This window comes from Bombina bombina, unplaced genomic scaffold (genome assembly GCF_027579735.1).
Source record: "Bombina bombina isolate aBomBom1 unplaced genomic scaffold, aBomBom1.pri scaffold_981, whole genome shotgun sequence".
NCBI classification, from domain to species: Eukaryota; Metazoa; Chordata; class Amphibia; order Anura; family Bombinatoridae; genus Bombina; species Bombina bombina.
The window spans coordinates 62,413-86,207 of NW_026511933.1; the positions used below are offsets into that span (position 1 = coordinate 62,413).

The 23,795-nt window shown below is 42.7% G+C and overlaps 1 protein-coding gene across 1 annotated transcript in view; it reads right to left on the reverse strand.

The window, feature by feature from the left end:
* Positions 1–23,795, reverse strand: part of LOC128644018 (lysophospholipid acyltransferase 5) — a gene marked incomplete at its 3' end in the record, with an annotated part of 90,185 nt that overhangs the window by 41,856 nt on the left and 24,534 nt on the right. The window contains 2 exon segments of the mRNA XM_053696781.1: positions 10,530–10,616; positions 16,134–16,242. Coding sequence (XP_053552756.1) covers positions 10,530–10,616; positions 16,134–16,242 — 196 coding nt within the window.

A 23,795-nucleotide genomic window follows, 5' to 3' on the forward strand; every position in this document is an offset into this window, starting at 1 on the left:
TCCTTCTCATTGGTCTGTGCTTTATCTTAAGCTCCTCACCACTTCTGCACTCCCTATCACATTGGTTAATTATCATTAAGACGTCTTTAGCACTTAGTCTACTCCCCCTATATATTTTATATTATTCATTATACCGGCTGATTATTCTTTTTGCACTTTATTTTGATTTAGGTGGTATTTGTATAGAGACGTTGTGGATTCCTGATACCTATTGAACCGTCTCTTTCTATCGCATTAGTATGGTAGTTGACTCCAAATGAACACGCCCTTTGTCACGCCCACTCCTCATGTCATCTGTTATGTTATATTTACATAGTAATACACACGGTTGTAAACAACACTCTCATCTAGATATAACCATATCTTTACGTGTATATATTTTAGGCTTCATTTATTGGGTATATTCTCTGCCACACATGTTCCCTATTGCTATGTTTACATGGTTAGCCACGCTTTCATCATAACCTAACGCACATAATAGCTAAACATTAGCTTTATTTTGATACAATGGTTCTATATATGCTTTATTATTATTATCTTTTGACCTGTGGAGTATAATGCGCAATATGTGTTTTTCACTATTTTGATATATATCTACTTAACGATTAGGAACAATCTTGATTTAAGGACATGTTGTATCCTATGATTCAGCCTACACCCCCTATACATGATTGGACATCCTAAGAGATGGCGTTAACCATCACCACCCCTTTTTATTTTCTAAATTTTTAACAATAGTGCTCTTATCAATATAGACACTATATAATAATGAGTGATATTATTCTGTTGTCCTGTAGGATATACTAACCCCTGAACAATTGGGACTCTCCCTGTATATTACGTAAAACTGGGTTTTTGTGATGAATTACACTCTGAACAGCTGTGTAATTTGTGGGTGTGGAACCCTCGCATATGCTGATTGGATATCACTAGTTATAAGTGTAGCAGCTTTGTGAATGTTTGTACAGCCTGATGAAACCGTGCTGTGACATGGAGAAACGCGTTGCTGATGTTTTTAACTTTTTAATATTTGTGACTTTGCTGCTGCACTTTTATCTTTCATCTGTCGGATTTACAACATTGTTGCTAACTCTGTGGTATCCATACATCTGCCATTGTGCCCAGGAGAGTATTGGCTTCCTCCTCTGACCGGTGTGTGAGACACCCTGTGGGAACTACCCTTTATCCCTGGATTTTCTCTGGTGGGACAAGGACCTTACTAGTTCCAGTTGCCTAGGAGTCTGCCGGGCGACTCTTTGGTCTCAGCTTGCCTGCACTGCACATTGCAGGAGCTGCCTGAGGATTTTGGAATTCTCTCTTTATGATAAATCTCTCCCTCAGGACTTTTTATCTATCTTCATTACATTTTGATATTTTATTCCACTCGTCATTTGTTTATTGTGAAACATATGTGTCATGTATTTATTCTCTACACATTTTGGCAATACTTGTGATATCAATACTGTATACTGATAGCTATCACTTTTTTGAGATATCGGTTACTATATTAAGCCTAGTGATATTATTATACCGGTTATTGTATTAAGATTATTTTATTTCTTATATTTTTTAGCCTATTAGATCTACTACTAGACAGACTACATAACCGGCCAAGACACATCATTTTATTTATTTATTTATATCACCTTTGTTAAAGGTATATCATTTAAAAAAAATATAAATCATTTGTTTATTATTTTATTCATTATTTATCTTACAATTGCTCAACTTTGGCGCCTCTTATAGATAACGGTCAGGTATTTTGTTCTTGCATGTCGTGTATCTGTATATTTCTTAGGAATGACAATAACAGACAAGTCAGAGTCATCCAAAGTAGCCAAAACCTCCTTAAGTAACACACAAAGGTGTTCTAGCTTAAACCTGAAGGATACAACTTCAGTATCAGAGGAAGGAGAAACTATCTGAATCCGAAGAATCCTCCTCCTCAGAGGAAACCTTCGGAATAGACGCAACTGAATCAGAATCCCTACTCCCCGACTCCTTAAATTTCCTCTTGCGCTGTCCCTGTAATACAGGAAAAGCAGAAAGTGCATCTGTTACCGCAGAAGATATCTGGGTAGCAATATCTTGTAATGTAACCCCAACCGGAGTTTGAGATGAAGCGCAGGGCACTGCCTGTGCGGACAACAAAGTGAGGAGAAAGCAGCGGCATCTCTTGAACAGGAGACCCCTGAACAGCGTCCGCCTTAGCTAATGGTGGCTCAGAATAAAAAAGTATATCCCTGTAATGTAAAGCTCTATCAATAGGGACAAAAAGTCTATCCCTGTAATGTAAAGCTCTATCAATAGGGACAAAAAGGGACTGGTGGTTCCACAGGCTACAGGTAATGTTTTGCAGGGCCACTTGGTCCATCTCCAACCAAAAACTCAACAATTAAAGAAAAAAAGCTGCTTTAATTTGCACAAAAAAACGTAACTGTCACTTTAAATTTGAAAAGGCAATAATATTTTTCAACAGCAGCATCTAAAACTCCAAAAAGTTAGTGCCCCTGCAAATCTCCAACAAAAAATTCTATAAGCAACAGCAGTAATAATGCACAAAAAACGTTACTGCTCCTTTAAATAATAAAACGCTTATAACAGCAGACTTTTTTCAAAACAAAACTGCAAAAGTTTATAACAATCTCAGGCAACCCCTCACCTCAGCACTTTTTGCCTACTTACCCTGCCAACCGGAGAGGAAAGCTCAACAGTGACTCCCAGACCGCAACACAAGCGCGCTTAGCAGCGTGACCACAAGCCGATCCTGAACTCCAAATGGAAAGAAACCGGAAAGGCGCGCAAACTACTTGTCGCCATGGCAAAAGCCTGCCCTAGTCGTGTGCGTCTCCCTAAACAAGCAACAAACCCGGCCGCCATTACAAACAAGCCAGCAACGGGACTACCCTCTCAAAGCCGCACAAACGGTAAACACACGCTGCCAAAAAAGAAACATGTCTAAACGCACGCTGCCTTAATATCTCCAGCAGCAGCCTTAGCCCATACAAAAAAAAACTGAGCCACAAGTGCCTAATTCCTGAATCCCCACAGAAATTACACCTGCCCGGCAGCAGGGCAGCACACCTGGTTTGAGAGACCTCCACCCTCTCATGGACCTGTGGAAAAAAAGGAAGGCTTATTAAACCTAAACAGACTTCCGAAGAAAGGGCAGCAACAACAAATTGGGAGGCGCAGTAAGGATTATGCCCCACAAGTTACCAAATGCTTAAAAGCCACAACTGCCCTACTGAAGAGACTGACATGGACTACGGCTAAACCCTCAGGAAGACAGAGCAAACCTGCCCTGCTTGAAAATAAACTCTTGATAGAAGAAACTTCTTTCAGACACCTAAACTTTACCACCTCCTTGCAATAGGCAAAGAGAATGACTAGGGTTGTGGGTAAGGGAGTGATATTTAACAGCTTTGCTGTGGTGCTCTTTGCCTCCTCCTGCTGGCAAGGAGTGATATTCCCAAAAGTAATTGTGATGATCCGTGGACTCATTAGAAAGAAACTTTACATTAATACATAAAGCCCCAAACCATAGCTGAGACTGTCTTAAAATAATGATACATACTTACCGAAAGACACCCATCCACATATAGCAGATAGCCAAACCAGTATTATTATTCTTTCTTTATAAAGCACCAACAGATTCCGCAGCGCTGTCCATGGGTAACAAAGGTAAAAGGACAGTACAATATGAGACACCAGACAAAATTTAACAAATAAATACAGGGGGAATTGGGAGCCCTGTTCCCGTAGGAACTTACAATCTAAATGGGTAGGAGGATGAGAAACAGTACTGAAAGATATCAGCAGAGGTAATGGTATAAGAGTATATTGTCAATCTGAAAAGGGAGGTAGGAGATGAATCCCTATGACCGATAACAGAGAACCCTTGAAAAGATTTCCTGCGAGGAAAACCATAAAATCAATAGGTGATACTCCCTTCACATCCCTCTGACAAACACTGCACTCTGAGAGGAATCGGGCTTCAGCCTGCTGAGAAGCGCATACCAACGTAGAAATCTTAGCACAAACTTACTTCACCACCTCCATAGGAGGCAAAGTTTGTAAAACTGATTTGTGGGTGTGGTGAGGGGTGTATTTATAGGCATTTTGAGGTTTGGGAAACTTTACCTCTCCTGGTAGGAATGTATATCCCATACGTCACTAGCTCATGGACTCTTGCTAATTACATAAAAAAGAAATCAAAGTATTACATTTGATTAATCCCCACTGTTCAATAACCTCCCTCAGGAGATATTAACCCATGATTCTATAAAGATAAAAGGAGTCACACTGTGACCCTGTCTTCAGCGTTTTCCACATAAGTAAAAATGTAAACTATTTTACCAGAATCTGTGCTGTGGAACAGAAACACAGCCTCTCAAGTGTGACAGTCTTGTAGCATCGCTCCTGACATCGACTTGAGTGAAGAAAGCAGACAGTGAAACTCGTCAACACTGATTGCTTAATGAGCTGTTAGCAGGCAGTCTGCATGGGTTCGCAGGAAGACTCTCCCTGCATCTCCAGACTCTTTTGTCAATGCTCTCACTGAGAGGCTGACAAGACTACTTAAAACTCCAGTTCCATATCGAAGGGCAGATACCCCTCCTGAGAAACAACTCCGAAATCTTCTGACACTTCTCTGCCATCCTCCTGTGACGAAAGGCAAAGAATGACTGGGGGAAAGGGGAAGTGGGAGAGGAATTTAAGTCTTTGGCTCCTCCTGGTGGCCAGGTTCAGTATTTCCAAACAGTAAGGAATGAAGCCGTGGACTCTCCTTATATTAAGAAGAAAAGTGCCCAATTCATAGCCGAGGGTGTCTTTTTTTTAAAAGATAAAATGTCATACTTACCGTTTAAGACACCCATCCACATATAGCAGACAGCCAAACCAGTACAGAGACATATCAGCAGAGGTAATGGTACAAGAGTATATAGCAGACAGCTAAACCAGTACTGAAACATATCAGCAGAGGTAATGGTACAAGAGTATATAGCAGACAGCTAAACCAGTACTGAAACATATCAGCAGAGGTAATGGTACAAGAGTATATAGCAGACAGCTAAACCAGTACTGAAACATATCAGCAGAGGTAATGGTAGAGGAGTATATAGCAGACAGCTAAACCAGTACTGAAACATATCAGCAGAGGTAATGGTACACGAGTATATAGCAGACAGCTAAACCAGTACTGAAACGTATCAGCAGAGGTAATGGTACAAGAGTATATAGCAGACAGCTAAACCAGTACTGAAACATATCAGCAGAGGTAATGGTAGAGGAGTATATAGCAGACAGCTAAACCAGTACTGAAACGTATCAGCAGAGGTAATGTTACATGAGTATATAGCAGACAGCTAAACCAGTACTGAAACGTATCAGCAGAGGTAATGGTACAGGAGTATATAGCAGACAGCTAAACCAGTAGTGAAACATATCTGCAGAGGTAATGGTACAAGAGTACATAGCAGACAGCTAACCAGTACTGAAACATATCAGCAGAGGTAATGGTACACGAGTATATAGCAGACAGCTAAACCAGTACTGAAACGTATCAGCAGAGGTAATGGTACAAGAGTATATAGCAGACAACTAAACCAGTACTGAAACAGATCAGCAGAGGTAATGGTACAGGAGTATATAGCAGACAGCTAAACCAGTACTGAAACATATCAGCAGAGGTAATGGTACAAGAGTATATAGCAGACAGCTAAACCAGTACTGAAACATATCAGCAGAGGTAATGGTACAAGAGTATATAGCAGACAGCTAAACCAGTACTGAAAAGTATCAGCAGAGGTAATGGTACAAGAGTATATAGCAGACAGCTAAACCAGTACTGAAACGTATCAGCAGAGGTAATGGTACAAGAGTATATAGCAGACAGCTAAACCAGTACTGAAAAATATCAGCAGAGGTAATGGTACAAGAGTATATAGCAGACAGCTAAACCAGTACTGAAACATATCAGCAGAGGTAATGGTACAAGAGTATATAGCAGACAGCTAAACCAGTACTGAAACATATCAGCAGAGGTAATGGTACAAGAGTATATAGCAGACAACTAAACCAGTACTGAAACGTATCAGCAGAGGTAATGGTACAAGAGTATATAGCAGACAGCTAAACCAGTACTGAAACATATCAGCAGAGGTAATGGTACAAGAGTATATAGCAGACAGCTAAACCAGTACTGAAACATATCAGCAGAGGTAATGGTTCAAGAGTATATAGCAGACAGCTAAACCAGTACTGAAACATATCAGCAGAGGTAATGGTACAAGAGTATATAGCAGACAGCTAAACCAGTACTGAAACATATCAGCAGAGGTAATGGTACAAGAGTATATAGCAGACAGCTAAACCAGTACTGAAACGTATCAGCAGAGGTAATGGTACAAGAGTATATAGCAGACAGCTAAACCAGTACTGAAACGTATCAGCAGAGGTAATGGTACAAGAGTATATAGCAGACAGCTAAACCAGTACTGAAACATATCAGCAGAGGTAATGGTACACGAGTATATAGCAGACAGCTAAACCAGTACTGAAACGTATCAGCAGAGGTAATGGTAGAGGAGTATATAGCAGACAGCTAAACCAGTAGTGAAACATATCAGCAGAGGTAATGGTACAAGAGTATATAGCAGACAGCTAAAGCAGTACTGAAACATATCAGCAGAGGTAATGGTACAAGAGTATATAGCAGACAGCTAAAGCAGTACTGAAACATATCAGCAGAGGTAATGGTACAAGAGTATATAGCAGACAGCTAAACCAGTACTGAAACATATCAGCAGAGGTAATGGTACAAGAGTATATAGCAGACAGCTAAACCAGTACTGAAACATATCAGCAGAGGTAATGGTACAAGAGTATATAGCAGACAGCTAAACCAGTAGTGAAACATATCAGCAGAGGTAATGGTACAAGAGTATATAGCAGACAGGTAAACCAGTACTGAAACAGATCAGCAGAGGTAATGGTACAAGAGTATATAGCAGACAGCTAAACCAGTACTGAAACATATCAGCAGAGGTAATGGTATAAGAGTATATAGCAGACAGCTAAACCAGTACTGAAACATATCAGCAGAGGTAATGGTACAAGAGTATATAGCAGACAGCTAAACCAGTACTGAAACATATCAGCAGAGGTAATGGTACAAGAGTATATAGCAGACAGCTAAACCAGTACTGAAACATATCAGCAGAGGTAATGGTACAAGAGTATATAGCAGACAGCTAAACCAGTACTGAAACATATCAGCAGAGGTAATGGTACAAGTGTATATAGCAGACAGCTAAACCAATACTGAAACATATCAGCAGATGTAATAGTACAAGAGTATATAGCAGACAGCTAAACCAGTACTGAAACGTATCAGCAGAGGTAATGGTACAAGAGTATATAGCAGACAGCTAAACCAGTACTTAAACATATCAGCAGAGGTAATGGTACAAGAGTATATAGCAGACAGCTAAACCAGTACTGAAACATATCAGCAGAGGTAATGGTACAGGAGTATATAGCAGACAGCTAAAGCAGTACTGAAACACATCAGCAGAGGTAATGGTACAGGAGTATATAGCAGACAGCTAAACCAGTACTGAAACATATCAGCAGAGGTAATGGTACAAGAGTATATAGCAGACAGCTAAACCAGTACTGAAACATATCAGCAGAGGTAATGGTACAAGAGTATATAGCAGACAGCTAAACCAGTACTGAAACATATCAGCAGAGGTAATGGTACAGGAGTATATAGCAGACAGCTAAACCAGTACTGAAACTCATCAGCAGAGGTAATGGTACAGGAGTATATAGCAGACAGCTAAACCAGTACTGAAACATATCAGCAGAGGTAATGGTACAAGAGTATATAGCATACAGCTAAACCAGTACTGAAACATATCAGCAGAGGTAATGGTACAGGAGTATATAGCAGACAGCTAAACCAGTACTGAAACTCATCAGCAGAGGTAATGGTACAGGAGTATATAGCAGACAGCTAAACCAGTACTGAAACATATCAGCAGAGGTAATGGTACAGGAGTATATAGCAGACAGCTAAACCAGTACTGAAACATATCAGCAGAGGTAATGGTACAAGAGTATATAGCAGACAGCTAAACCAGTACTGAAACATATCAGCAGATGTAATGGTACAAGAGTATATAGCAGACAGCTAAACCAGTACTGAAACATATCAGCAGAGGTAATGGTACAAGTGTATATAGCAGACAGCTAAACCAGTACTGAAACGTATCAGCAGAGGTAATGGTAGAGGAGTATATAGCAGACAGCTAAACCAGTACTGAAACATATCAGCAGAGGTAATGGTACACGAGTATATAGCAGACAGCTAAACCAGTACTGAAACATATCAGCAGAGGTAATGGTACAAGTGTATATAGCAGACAGCTAAACCAGTACTGAAACGTATCAGCAGAGGTAATGGTAGAGGAGTATATAGCAGACAGCTAAACCAGTACTGAAACATATCAGCAGAGGTAATGGTACACGAGTATATAGCAGACAGCTAAACCAGTACTGAAACATATCAGCAGAGGTAATGGTACAAGTGTATATAGCAGACAGCTAAACCAGTAGTGAAACGTATCAGCAGAGGTAATGGTACAAGAGTATATAGCAGACAGCTAAACCAGTACTGAAACATATCAGCAGAGGTAATGGTACAAGAGTATATAGCAGACAGCTAAACCAGTACTGAAACATATCAGCAGAGGTAATGGTACAGGAGTATATAGCAGACAGCTAAACCAGTACTGAAACATATCAGCAGAGGTAATGGTACAAGAGTATATAGCAGACAGCTAAACCAGTACTGAAACATATCAGCAGAGGTAATGGTACAAGAGTATATAGCAGACAGCTAAACCAGTAGTGAAACATATCAGCAGAGGTAATGGTACAAGAGTATATAGCAGACAGCTAAACTAGTACTGAAACATATCAGCAGAGGTAATGGTACAGGAGTATATAGCAGACAGCTAAACCAGTAGTGAAACATATCAGCAGAGGTAATGGTACAGGAGTATATAGCAGACAGCTAAACCAGTACTGAAACATATCAGCAGAGGTAATGGTACAAGAGTATATAGCAGACAGCTAAACCAGTAGTGAAACATATCAGCAGAGGTAATGGTACAAGAGTATATAGCAGACAGCTAAACCAGTACTGAAACATATCAGCAGAGGTAATGGTACAAGAGTATATAGCAGACAGCCAAACCAGTACTGAAACATATCAGCAGAGGTAATGGTACAAGAGTATATAGCAGACAGCTAAACCAGTAGTGAAACATATCAGCAGAGGTAATGGTACAAGAGTATATAGCAGACAGCTAAACCAGTACTGAAACATATCAGCAGAGGTAATGGTACAAGAGTATATAGCAGACAGCTAAATCAGTACTGAAACATATCAGCAGAGGTAATGGTACAGGAGTATATAGCAGACAGCTAAACCAGTACTGAAACATATCAGCAGAGGTAATGGTACAAGAGTATATAGCAGACAGCTAAACCAGTACTGAAACGTATCAGCAGAGGTAATGGTACAAGAGTATATAGCAGACAGCTAAACCAATACTGAAACATATCAGCAGAGGTAATGGTACAAGAGTATATAGCAGACAGCTAAACCAGTACTGAAACATATCAGCAGAGGTAATGGTACAAGAGTTTATAGCAGACAGCTAAACCAGTACTGAAACATATCAGCAGAGGTAATGGTACAAGAGTTTATAGCAGACAGCTAAACCAGTACTGAAACATATCAGCAGAGGTAATGGTACAGGAGTATATAGCAGACAGCTAAACCAGTACTGAAACATATCAGCAGAGGTAATGGTAGAGGAGTATATAGCAGACAGCTAAATCAGCAGAGGTAATGGTAGAGGAGTATATTGTCAACCTATAAAGGGAGGCAGCAGATGAATCCCTGAGACCGATTTACAGAGAGCCTTATGAAAAGCTTTCCCATAGGTGACAACATGACATCATCAGGCGCCGTCACATCCCTCAGACAAACACTGTACTGAGAGAGGAATGGGCTTCAATATGCTTAGAAGCGCCTTTCACTGCAGAAATCAAGCACATCATGCTTTACCACCTCCTAAGGAGGCTAAGTTTTAAAACTGAGGTATGATTGAGGTGGGCAGGGTATTTATAGGCATTTGAGGTTTGGGAAACATTGCCTCCTCCAGGTAGGAATGTATATCCCATCAGTAACAAGCTCGTGGACTCTCGCCACCTATATGAAAGAAATATACATCTGGCTACTACCATACATTGTGTCCCCCTACAGCAACACTATCAACCAGACATAGTCTCTAAACTTTATAAAACCACAATCACTTTCTATCACTGCTGACTACTTACACAATCGTCTGTCATCATTTACTCAGCTACACACCTCCAACAGAAGCATCTAACCAGGTGACCATAAATCCCTGAGCCCAACCACTGACAATATACCCCCGCACACTCACCGTCACCAGCCAGCATGTGACATATTTGTACAGCATCACTTTGCCCCAAATTGTGATGTACACACAGCGGTACCAAAAAGGCTGGCTCTGAAAAAGAGACAATTATTACATACCCCCCTGCAGTGTCTGTTATTTATATAGTATTACATATCCCCCTGCAGTGTCTGTTATTTATATAGTATTACATATCCCCCTGCAGTGCCTGGTATTTATATAGTATTACATATCCCCCTGCAGTGTCTGTTATTTATATAGTATTACATACCCCCCTGCAGTGTCTGTTATTTATATAGTATTACATATCCCCCTGCAGTGTCTGTTATTTATATAGTATTACATACCCCCCTGCAGTGTCTGTTATTTATATAGTATTACATACCCCCCTGCAGTGTCTGTTATTTATATAGTATTACATATCCCCCTGCAGTGTCTGTTATTTATATAGTATTACATATCCCCCTGCAGTGCCTGGTATTTATATAGTATTACATATCCCCCTGCAGTGTCTGTTATTTATATAGTATTACATATCCCCCTGCAGTGTCTGTTATTTATATAGTATTACATACCCCCTGCAGTGTCTGTTATTTATATAGTATTACATACCCCCCTGCAGTGTCTGTTATTTATATAGTATTACATATCCCCCTGAAAGTCTGTTATTTATATAGTATTACATATCCCCCTGCAGTGTCTGTTATTTATATAGTATTACATATCCCCCTGCAGTGCCTGGTATTTATATAGTATTACATATCCCCCTGCAGTGTCTGTTATTTATATAGTATTACATATCCCCCTGCAGTGCCTGGTATTTATATAGTATTACATATCCCCCTGCAGTGTCTGTTATTTATATAGTATTACATACCCCCCTGCAGTGTCTGTTATTTATATAGTATTACATACCCCCCTGCAGTGTCTGTTATTTATATAGTATTACATCCCCCCTGCAGGGTCTGTTATTTATATAGTATTACATATCCCCCTGAAAGTCTGTTATTTATATAGTATTACATACCCCCCTGAAAGTCTGTTATTTATATAGTATTACATACCCCCCTGCAGTGTCTGTTATTTATATAGTATTACATACCCCCCTGCAGTGTCTGTTATTTATATAGTATTACATACCCCCCTGCAGTGTCTGTTATTTATATAGTATTACATCCCCCCTGCAGTGTCTGTTATTTATATAGTATTACATCCCCCCTGCAGTGTCTGTTATTTATATAGTATTACATATCCCCCTGAAAGTCTGTTATTTATATAGTATTACATACCCCCCTGAAAGTCTGTTATTTATATAGTATTACATACCCCCCTGCAGTGTCTGTTATTTATATAGTATTACATACCCCCCTGCAGTGTCTGTTATTTATATAGTATTACATACCCCCCAGTGTCTGTTATTTATATAGTATTACATACCCCCCAGTGTCTTTTATTTATATAGTATTACATACCCCCCCTGCAGTGTCTGTTATTTATATAGTATTACATACCCCCCTGCAGTGTCTGTTATTTATATAGTATTACATACCCCCCTGCAGTGTCTGTTATTTATATAGTATTACATATCCCCCTGAAAGTCTGTTATTTATATAGTATTACATATCCCCCTGCAGTGCCTGGTATTTATATAGTATTACATATCCCCCTGCAGTGTCTGTTATTTATATAGTATTACATACCCCCCTGCAGTGTCTGTTATTTATATAGTATTACATACCCCCCTGCAGTGTCTGTTATTTATATAGTATTACATACCCCCCTGCAGTGCCTGGTATTTATATAGTATTACATACCCCCCTGCAGTGTCTGTTATTTATATAGTATTACATACCCCCCCCTGCAGTGTCTGTTATTTATATAGTATTACATACCCCCCTGCAGTGTCTGTTATTTATATAGTATTACATACCCCCCCTGCAGTGTCTGTTATTTATATAGTATTACATACCCCCCTGCAGTGTCTGTTATTTATATAGTATTACATACCCCCCTGCAGTGCCTGGTATTTATATAGTATTAAATACCCCCCTGCAGTGCCTGGTATTTATATAGTATTAAATACCCCCCTGCAGTGCCTGGTATTTATATAGTATTAAATACCCCCCCTGCAGTGCCTGGTATTTATATAGTATTAAATACCCCCCCCCCTGCAGTGCCTGGTATTTATATAGTATTAAATACCCCCCTGCAGTGTCTGTTATTTATATAGTATTACATACCCCCCTGCAGTGTCTTTTATTTATATAATATTACATACCCCCCTGCAGTGTCTGTTATTTATATAGTATTACATACCCCCCTGCAGTGTCTGTTATTTATATAGTATTACATACCCCCCTGCAGTGTCTGTTATTTATATAGTATTACATACCCCCCCTGCAGTGTCTGTTATTTATATAGTATTAAATACCCCCCTGCAGTGCCTGGTATTTATATAGTATTAAATACCCCCCCCCTGCAGTGCCTGGTATTTAAAATGTATTAAATACCCCCCTGCAGTGACTGGTATTTATATAGTATTAAATACCCCCCCTACAGTGCCTGGTATTTATATAGTATTAAATACCGACCTGCAGTGCCTGGTATTTATATAGTATTAAATACCCCCCTGCAGTGTCTGTTATTTATATAGTATTACATACCCCCCTGCAGTGCCTGTTATTTATATAGTATTACATACCCCCCTGCAGTGTCTTATTTATATAGTATTAAATACCCCCCTGCAGTGCCTGGTATTTATATAGTATTAAATACCCCCCCCTGCAGTGCCTGGTATTTATATAGTATTAAATTACCCCCCCCTGCAGTGCCTGGTATTTATATAGTATTAAATACCCCCCCTGCAGTGCCTGGTATTTATATAGTATTAAATACTCCCCTGCAGTGCCTGGTGTTTATAAATACTAGGCACTTCAGGGGGGTATTTAATACTATATAAATACCAGGCACTGCAGGGGGGGTATTTAATACTATATATAGTATTAAATACCCCCCCCTCTGCAGTGCCTGGTATTTATATAGTATTAAATACCCCCTGCAGTGCCTGGTATTAATATAGTATTAAATACCCCCCTGCAGTGCCTGGTATTAATATAGTATTAAATACCCCCCTGCAGTGCCTGGTATTTATATAGTATTAAATACCCCCCCCCTGCAGTGCCTGGTATTTATATAGTATTAAATACCCCCCCCCTGCAGTGCCTGGTATTTATATAGTATTAAATACCCCCCTGCAGTGACTGGTATTTATATAGTATTAAATACCCCCCCTACAGTGCCTGGTATTTATATAGTATTAAATACCCCCCTGCAGTGCCTGGTATTTATATAGTATTAAATACCCCCCTGCAGTTTCTGTTATTTATATAGTATTACATACCCCCCTGCAGTGTCTGTTATTTATATAGTATTACATACCCCCCTGCAGTGTCTGTTATTTATATAGTATTACATACCCCCCTGCAGTGTCTGTTATTTATATAGTATTACATACCCCCCCTGAAGTGTCTGTTATTTATATAGTATTACATACCCCCCTGCAGTGTCTGTTATTTATATAGTATTAAATACCCCCCTGCAGTGCCTGGTATTTATATAGTATTAAATACCCCCCCTGCAGTGCCTGGTATTTATATAGTATTAAATACCCCCCCCTGCAGTGCCTGGTATGTATATAGTATTAAATACCCCCCTGCAGTGTCTGTTATTTATTTAGTATTACATACCCCCCTGCAGTGTCTGTTATTTATATAGTATTACATAACCCCCTGCAGTGTCTGTTATTTATATAGTATTACATACCCCCCCTGCAGTGTCTGTTATTTATATAGTATTAAATACCCCCCTGCAGTGCCTGGTATTTATATAGTATTAAATACCCCCCCCTGCAGTGCCTGGTATTTATATAGTATTAAATACCCCCCCCCCCTGCAGTGCCTGGTATTTATATAGTATTAAATACCCCCCTGCAGTGACTGGTATTTATATAGTATTAAATACCCCCCCTACAGTGCCTGGTATTTATATAGTATTAAATACCCCCCTGCAGTGCCTGGTATTTATATAGTATTAAATACCCCCCTGCAGTGTCTGTTATTTATATAGTATTAAATACCCCCTTGCAGTGCCTGGTATTTATATAGTATTAAATACCCCCCCCCCCTGCAGTGCCTGGTATTTATATAGTATTAAATTACCCCCCCTGCAGTGCCTGGTATTTATATAGTATTAAATACCCCCCCTGCAGTGCCTGGTATTTATATAGTATTAAATACTCCCCTGCAGTGTCTGGTGTTTATAAATACCAGGCACTTCAGGGGGGTATTTAATACTATATAAATACCAGGCACTGCAGGGGGGGGTATTTAATACTATATATAGTATTAAATACCCCCCCTCTGCAGTGCCTGGTATTTATATAGTATTAAATACCCCCTGCAGTGCCTGGTATTAATATAGTATTAAATACCCCCCTGCAGTGCCTGGTATTAATATAGTATTAAATACCCCCCTGCAGTGCCTGGTATTTATATAGTATTAAATACCCCCCCTGCAGTGCCTGGTATTTATATAGTATTAAATACCCCCCCCCCCTGCAGTGCCTGGTATTTATATAGTATTAAATACCCCCCTGCAGTGCCTGGTATTTATATAGTATTAAATACTCCCCTGCAGTGCCTGGTGTTTATAAATACCAGGCACTTCAGGGGGGGTATTTAATACTATATAAATACCAGGCACTGCAGGGGGGGAATTTAATACTATATATAGTATTAAATACCCCCCCTCTGCAGTGCCTGGTATTTATATAGTATGAAATACCCCCTGCAGTGCCTGGTATTTATATAGTATTAAATACCCCCCTGCAGTGCCTGGTATTTATATAGTATTAAATACCCCCCTGCAGTGCCTGGTATTTATATAGTATTAAATACCCCCCTGCAGTGCCTGGTATTTATATAGTATTAAATACCCCCCTGCAGTGCCTGGTATTTATATAGTATTAAATACCCCCCTGCAGTGCCTGGTATTTATATAGTATTAAATACCCCCCTGCAGTGCCTGGTATTTATATAGTATTAAATACCCCCCTGCAGTGCCTGGTATTTATATAGTATTACATACCCCCTGCAGTGCCTGGTATTTATTTAGTATTAAATACCCCCCTGCAGTGCCTGGTATTTATATAGTATTACATACCCCCTGCAGTGCCTGGTATTTATTTAGTATTAAATACCTCCCTGCAGTGCCTGGTATTTATATAGTATTACATACCCCCCTGCAGTGCCTGGCATTTATATAGTATTAAATACCCCCTGCAGTGCCTGGTATTTATTTAGTATTAAATACCCCCCTGCAGTGCCTGGTATTTATATAGTATTAAATACCCCCTGCAGTGCCTGGTATTTATATAGTATTAAATACCCCCTGCAGTGCCTGGTATTTATTTAGTATTAAATACCTCCCTGCAGTGCCTGGTATTTGACAATCCTACAATCTCTATTCACAGTCACTGGTGTCCCTGCACACACAGATGATTTGAAGAACCAACTTGATGCCCCTTCCTATGCACAATACAACTCTTCTCACCAAGTACTCCTCAGTCAGGAAGTAGTTATCAGGAAGGTACGGCTGCAGCACGGTGTAAATGACCATAGTGCAGAGTCCAAGGCAGAGTCGCTTCATAGCCGGCACAATACTGAGAGAGAGGACAGAGGTTAGAGGTCAGACAGTATGACAGGCGGCATAATACTGAGGACAGAGGTTAGAGGTCAGACAGTATAACAGGCGGCATAATACTGAGAGAGGACAGAGGTTAGAGGTCAGACAGTATAACAGGCGGCACAATACTGAGAGAGGACAGAGGTCAGACAGTATAACAGGGGGCACAATACTGAGAGAGGACAGAGGTCAGACAGTATAACAGGCGGCACAATACTGAGAGAGGACAGAGGTCAGACAGTATAACAGGGGGCACAATACTGAGAGAGGACAGAGGTCAGACAGTATAACAGACGGCACAATACTGAGAGAAGACAGAGGTCAGACAGTATAACAGGTGGCACAATACTGAGAGAAGACAGAGGTCAGACAGTATAACAGGTGGCACAATACTGAGAGAGGACAGAGGTCAGACAGTATAACAGGCGGCACAATACGGAGAGAGGACAGAGGTCAGACAGTATAACAGGTGGCACAATACTAAGAGAGGTTAGAGGTCAGACAGTATAACAGGCGGCACAATACTGAGAGAGGACTGAGGTCAAGACAGTATAGCAGGCGGCACAATACTGAGAGAGGACTGAGGTCAGGCAGTATAACAGGCGGCACAATACTGAGAGAGGACAGAGGTCAGACAGTATAGCAGGCGGCACAATACTGAGAGAGGTCAGACAGTATAGCAGGCGGCACAATACAGAGAGAGGACAGAGGTCAGACAATATAACAGGCGGCACAATACAGAGAGAGGACAGAGGTCAGACAGTATAACAGGCGGCACAATACGGAGAGAGGACAGAGGTCAGACAGTATAACAGGTGCACAATACTGAGAGAGGACAGAGGTCAGACAGTATAACAGGCGGCACAATACAGAGAGAGGACAGAGGTCAGACAGTATAACAGGCAGCACAATAATGAGAGAGGACAGAGGTCAGACAGTATAAAAGGAGGCACAATACTGAGAGAGGAAAGAGGTCAGACAGTATAACAGGCGGCACAATACTGAGAGAGGACAGAGGTCAGACAGTATAACAGGCGGCACAATACGGAGAGAGGACAGAGGTCAGACAGTATAACAGGCGGCACAATACGGAGAGAGGACAGAGGTCAGACAGTATAACAGGCGGCACAATACTAAGAGAGGACAGAGGTCAGACAGTATAACAGGCGGCACAATACAGAGAGAGGACAGAGGTCAGACAATATAACAGGCGGCACAATACTGAGAGAGGACAGAGGTCAGACAGTATAACAGGCGGCACAATACTGAGAGAGGACAGAGGTCAGACAGTATAACAGGCGGCACAATACGGAGAGAGGACAGAGGTCAGACAGTATAACAGGCGGCACAATACTGAGAGAGGAAAGAGGTCAGACAGTATAACAGGCGGCACAATACAGAGAGAGGACAGAGGTCAGACAATATAGCAGGCGGCACAATACAGAGAGAGGACAGAGGTCAGACAGTATAGCAGGCGGCACAATACTGAGAGAGGACAGAGGTCAGACAGTATAACAGGCGGCACAATACAGAGAGAGGACAGAGGTCAGACAGTATAGCAGGCGGCACAATACTGAGAGAGGACAGAGGTCAGACAGTATAACAGGCGGCACAATACTAAGAGAGGACAGAGGTCAGACAGTATAACAGGCAGCACAATACTGAGAGAGGACAGAGGTCAGACAGTATAACAGGCAGCACAATACTAAGAGAGGACAGAGGTCAGACAGTATAACAGACGGCACAATACGGAGAGAGGACAGAGGTCAGACAGTATAGCAGGCGGCACAATACAGAGAGAGGACAGAGGTCAGACAGTATAACAGGCGGCACAATACGGAGAGAGGACAGAGGTCAGACAGTATAACAGGCGGCACAATACTGAGAGAGGACAGAGGTCAGACAGTATAACAGGCAGCACAATACTAAGAGAGGACAGAGGTCAGACGGTATAACAGGCCGCACAATACTAAGAGAGGACAGAGGTCAGACAGTATAACAGGCGCACAATACTGAGAGAGGACAGAGGTCAGACAGTATAACAGGCGGCACAATACGGAGAGAGGACAGAGGTCAGACAGTATAACAGGTGGCACAATATGGAGAGAGGACAGAGGTCAGACAGTATAACAGGCAGCACAATACTGAGAGAGGACAGAGGTCAGACAGTATAGCAGGCGGCACAATAATGAGAGAGGACAGAGGTCAGACAGTATAACAGGCGGCACAATACTAAGAGAGGACAGAGGTCAGACAGTATAACAGGCAGCACAATACTGAGAGAGGACAGAGGTCAGACAGTATAACAGGCGGCACAATACTAAGAGAGGACAGAGGTCAGACAGTATAACAGGCGGCACAATACTGAGAGAGGACAGAGGTAAGACAGTATAACAGGCAGCACAATACTGAGAGAGGACAGAGGTCAGACAGTATAGCAGGCGGCACAATAATGAGAGAGGACAGAGGTCAGACAGTATAACAGGCGGCACAATACTAAGAGAGGACAGAGGTCAGACAGTATAACAGGCGGCACAATACTGAGAGAGGACAGAGGTCAGACAGTATAACAGGCGGCACAATACTGAGAGAGGACAGAGGTCAGACAGTATAACAGGCGGCACAATACTGAGAGAGGACAGAGGTCAGACAATATAACAGGCGGCACAATACTAAGAGAGGACAGAGGTCAGACAGTATAACAGGCAGCACAATACTAAGAGAGGACAGAGGTCAGACAGTATAACAGGTGGCACAATACGGAGAGAGGACAGAGGTCAGACAGTATAAAAGGCGGCACAATACTGAGAGAGGACAGAGGTCAGACAATATAGCAGGCGGCACAATACTGAGAGAGGACAGAGGTCAGACAGTATAACAGGCGGCACAATACTGAGAGAGGTCAGACAGTATAACAGGCGGCACAATACTAAGAGAGGACAGAGGTCAGACAGTATAACAGGCGGCACAATACTGAGAGAGGACAGAGGTCAGACAGTATAACAGGCGGCACAATACTGAGAGAGGACAGAGGTCAGACAGTATAACAGGCGGCACAATACTAAGAGAGGACAGAGGTCAGACAGTATAACAGGCAGCACAATACTGAGAGAGGACAGATGTCAGACAGTATAACAGGCGGCACAATACTAAGAGAGGACAAAGGTCAGACAGTATAACAGGCGGCACAATACTAAGAGAGGACAGAGGTCAGACAGTATAGCAGGCGGCACAATACTGAGAGAGGTCAGACAGTATAGCAGGCGGCACAATACGGAGAGAGGACAGAGGTCAGACAGTAAAACAGGCGGCACAATACTGAGAGAGGACAGAGGTCAGACAGTATAACAGGCGGCACAATACTGAGAGAGGACAGAGGTCAGACAGTATAACAGGCGGCACAATACTAAGAGAGGACAGAGGTCAGACAGTATAACAGGCGGCACAATACGGAGAGAGGACAGAGGTCAGACAGTATAACAGGCGGCACAATACTAAGAGAGGACAGAGGTCAGACAGTATAACAGGCGGCACAATACGGAGAGAGGACAGAGGTCAGACAGTATAACAGGCGGCACAATACAGAGAGGACAGAGGTCAGACAGTATAACAGGCGGCACAATACAGAGAGAGGACAGAGGTCAGACAATATAACAGGCGGCACAATACAGAGAGAGGACAGAGGTCAGACAATATAACAGGCGGCACAATACTGAGAGAGGACAGAGGTCAGACAGTATAACAGGCAGCACAATACTGAGAGAGGACAGAGGTCAGACAGTATAACAGGCAGCACAATACTGAGAGAGGACAGAGGTCAGACAGTATAACAGGCGGCACAATACTGAGAGAGGTAAGACAGTATAACAGGCGGCACAATACTGAGAGAGGACAGAGGTCAGACAGTATAACAGGAGGCACAATACGGAGAGAGGACTGAGGTCAGACAGTATAACAGGCAGCACAATACTAAGAGAGGACAGAGGTCAGACAGTATAGCAGGCGGCACAATACTGAGAGAAGACAGAGGTCAGACAGAATAACAGGCGGCACAATACTGAGAGAGGACAGAGGTCAGACAATATAACAGGCGGGACAATACAGAGAGAGGACAGAGGTCAGACAATATAACAGGCGGCACAATACAGAGAGAGGACAGAGGTCAGACAGTATAACAGGCGGCACAATACTGAGAGAGGACAGAGGTCAGACAGTATAACAGGCGGCACAATACTAAGAGAGGACAGAGGTCAGACAGTATAACAGGCGGCACAATACTGAGAGAGGACAGAGGTCAGACAGTATAACAGGTGGCACAATACGGAGAGAGGACAGAGGTCAGACAATATAACAGGAGGCACAATACTGAGAGAGGTAAGACAGTATAACAGGCGGCACAATACTGAGAGAGGACAGAGGTCAGACAATATAACAGGCGGCACAATACGGAGAGAGGACAGAGGTCAGACAGTATAACAGGCGGCACAATACTGAGAGAGGACAGAGGTCAGACAGTATAACAGGCGGCACAATACTAAGAGAGGACAGAGGTCAGACAGTATAACAGGCGGAACAATACTGAGAGAGGACAGAGGTCAGACAGTATAACAGGCGGCACAATACGGAGAGAGGACAGAGGTCAGACAGTATAACAGGCGGCACAATACTGAGAGAGGACAGAGGTCAGACAGTATAACAGGCAGCACAATACTGAGAGAGGACAGAGGTCAGACAGTATAACAGGTGGCACAATACTGAGAGAGGACAGAGGTCAGGCAGTATAACAGGCGGCACAATACTGAGAGAGGACAGAGGTCAGACAGTATAACAGGCGGTACAATACTGAGAGAGGACAGAGGTCAGACAGTATAACAGGTGGCACAATACTGAGAGAGGACAGAGGTCAGGCAGTATAACAGGCGGCACAATACTGAGAGAGGACAGAGGTCAGACAGTATAACAGGCGGCACAATACTGAGAGAGGACAGAGGTCAGACAGTATAACAGGCAGCACAATACTGAGAGAGGACAGAGGTCAGACAGTATAACAGGCAGCACAATACTGAGAGAGGACAGAGGTCAGACAGTATAACAGGCAGCACAATACTGAGAGAGGACAGAGGTCAGACAGTATAACAGGCGGCACAATACGGAGAGAGGACAGAGGTCAGACAGTATAACAGGCAGCACAATACTAAGAGAGGACAGAGGTCAGACAGTATAACAGGCGGCACAATACTAAGAGAGGACAGAGGTCAGACAGTATAGCAGGCGGCACAATACTGAGAGAGGTCAGACAGTATAACAGGCGGCACAATACGGAGAGAGGACAGAGGTCAGACAGTATAACAGGCGGCACAATACGGAGAGAGGACAGAGGTCAGACAGTATAACAGGAGGCACAATACGGAGAGAGGACTAAGGTCAGACAGTATAACAGGCAGCACAATACTAAGAGAGGACAGAGGTCAGACAGTATAACAGGCGGCACAATACGGAGAGAGGACAGAGGTCAGACAGTATAACAGGCGGCACAATACGGAGAGAGGACAGAGGTCAGACAGTATAACAGGCAGCACAATACAGAGAGAGGACAGAGGTCAGACAGTATAACAGGCGGCACAATACTGAGAGAGGACAGAGGTCAGACAGTATAACAGGCAGCACAATACTGAGAGAGGACAGAGGTCAGACAGTATAACAGGCAGCACAATACGGAGAGAGGACAGAGGTCAGACAATATAACAGGCGGCACAATACTGAGAGAGGACAGAGGTCAGACAGTATAACAGGCAGCACAATACTGAGAGAAGACAGAGGTCAGACAGTATAACAGGCGGCACAATACTGAGAGAGGACAGAGGTCAGACAGTATAACAGGTGGCACAATACGGAGAGAGGACAGAGGTCAGACAGTATAACAGGTGGCACAATACGGAGAGAGGACAGAGGTCAGGCAGTATAACAGGCGGCACAATACTGAGAGAGGACAGAGGTCAGACAGTATAACAGGCAGCACAATACTGAGAGAGGACAGAGGTCAGACAGTATAACAGGCGGCACAATACTAAGAGAGGACAGAGGTCAGACAGTATAACAGGCAGCACAATACGGAGAGAGGACAGAGGTCAGACAGTATAACAGGCGGCACAATACGGAGAGAGGACAGAGGTCAGACAGTATAACAGGCGGCACAATACTGAGAGAGGACAGAGGTCAGACAGTATAACAGGTGGCACAATACGGAGAGAGGACAGAGGTCAGGCAGTATAACAGGCGGCACAATACTGAGAGAGGACAGAGGTCAGACAGTATAACAGGCGGCACAATACGGAGAGAGGACAGAGGTCAGACAGTATAACAGGCGGCACAATACGGAGAGAGGACAGAGGTCAGACAGTATAACAGGCAGCACAATACAGAGAGAGGACAGAGGTCAGACAGTATAACAGGCGGCACAATACAGAGAGAGGACAGAGGTCAGACAGTATAACAGGCGGCACAATACTGAGAGAGGACAGAGGTCAGACAGTATAACAGGCAGCACAATACTGAGAGAGGACAGAGGTCAGACAGTATAACAGGCAGCACAATACTGAGAGAGGACAGAGGTCAGACAATATAACAGGCAGCACAATACTGAGAGAGGACAGAGGTCAGACAGTATAACAGGCAGCACAATACTGAGAGAGGACAGAGGTCAGACAGTATAACAGGCAGCACAATACTGAGAGAGGACAGAGGTCAGACAGTATAACAGGCAGCACAATACGGAGAGAGGACAGAGGTCAGGCAGTATAACAGGCAGCACAATACTGAGAGAGGACAGAGGTCAGACAGTATAACAGGCAGCACAATACTGAGAGAGGACAGAGGTCAGACAGTATAACAGGCAGCACAATACTGAGAGAGGACAGAGGTCAGACAGTATAACAGGCAGCACAATACTGAGAGAGGACAGAGGTCAGACAGTATAACAGGCAGCACAATACTGAGAGAGGACAGAGGTCAGACAGTATAACAGGCGGCACAATACTGAGAGAGGACAGAGGTCAGACAGTATAACAGACGGCACAATACTGAGAGAAGACAGAGGTCAGACAGTATAACAGGCGGCACAATACTGAGAGAGGACAGAGGTCAGACAGTATAACAGGCGGCACAATACTAAGAGAGGACAGAGGTCAGACAGTATAACAGGCGGCACAATACTGAGAGAGGACAGAGGTCAGACAGTATAACAGGCGGCACAATACTGAGAGAGGACAGAGGTCAGACAGTATAACAGGCGGCACAATACTGAGAGAGGACAGAGGTCAGACAGTATAGCAGGCGGCACAATACTGAGAGAGGTCAGAGGTCAGACAGTATAACAGGCAGCACAATACTGAGAGAGGACAGAGGTCAGACAGTATAACAGGCGGCACAATACTGAGAGAGGACAGAGGTCAGACAGTATAACAGGCAGCACAATACTGAGAGAGGACAGAGGTCAGACAGTATAACAGGCAGCACAATACTGAGAGAGGA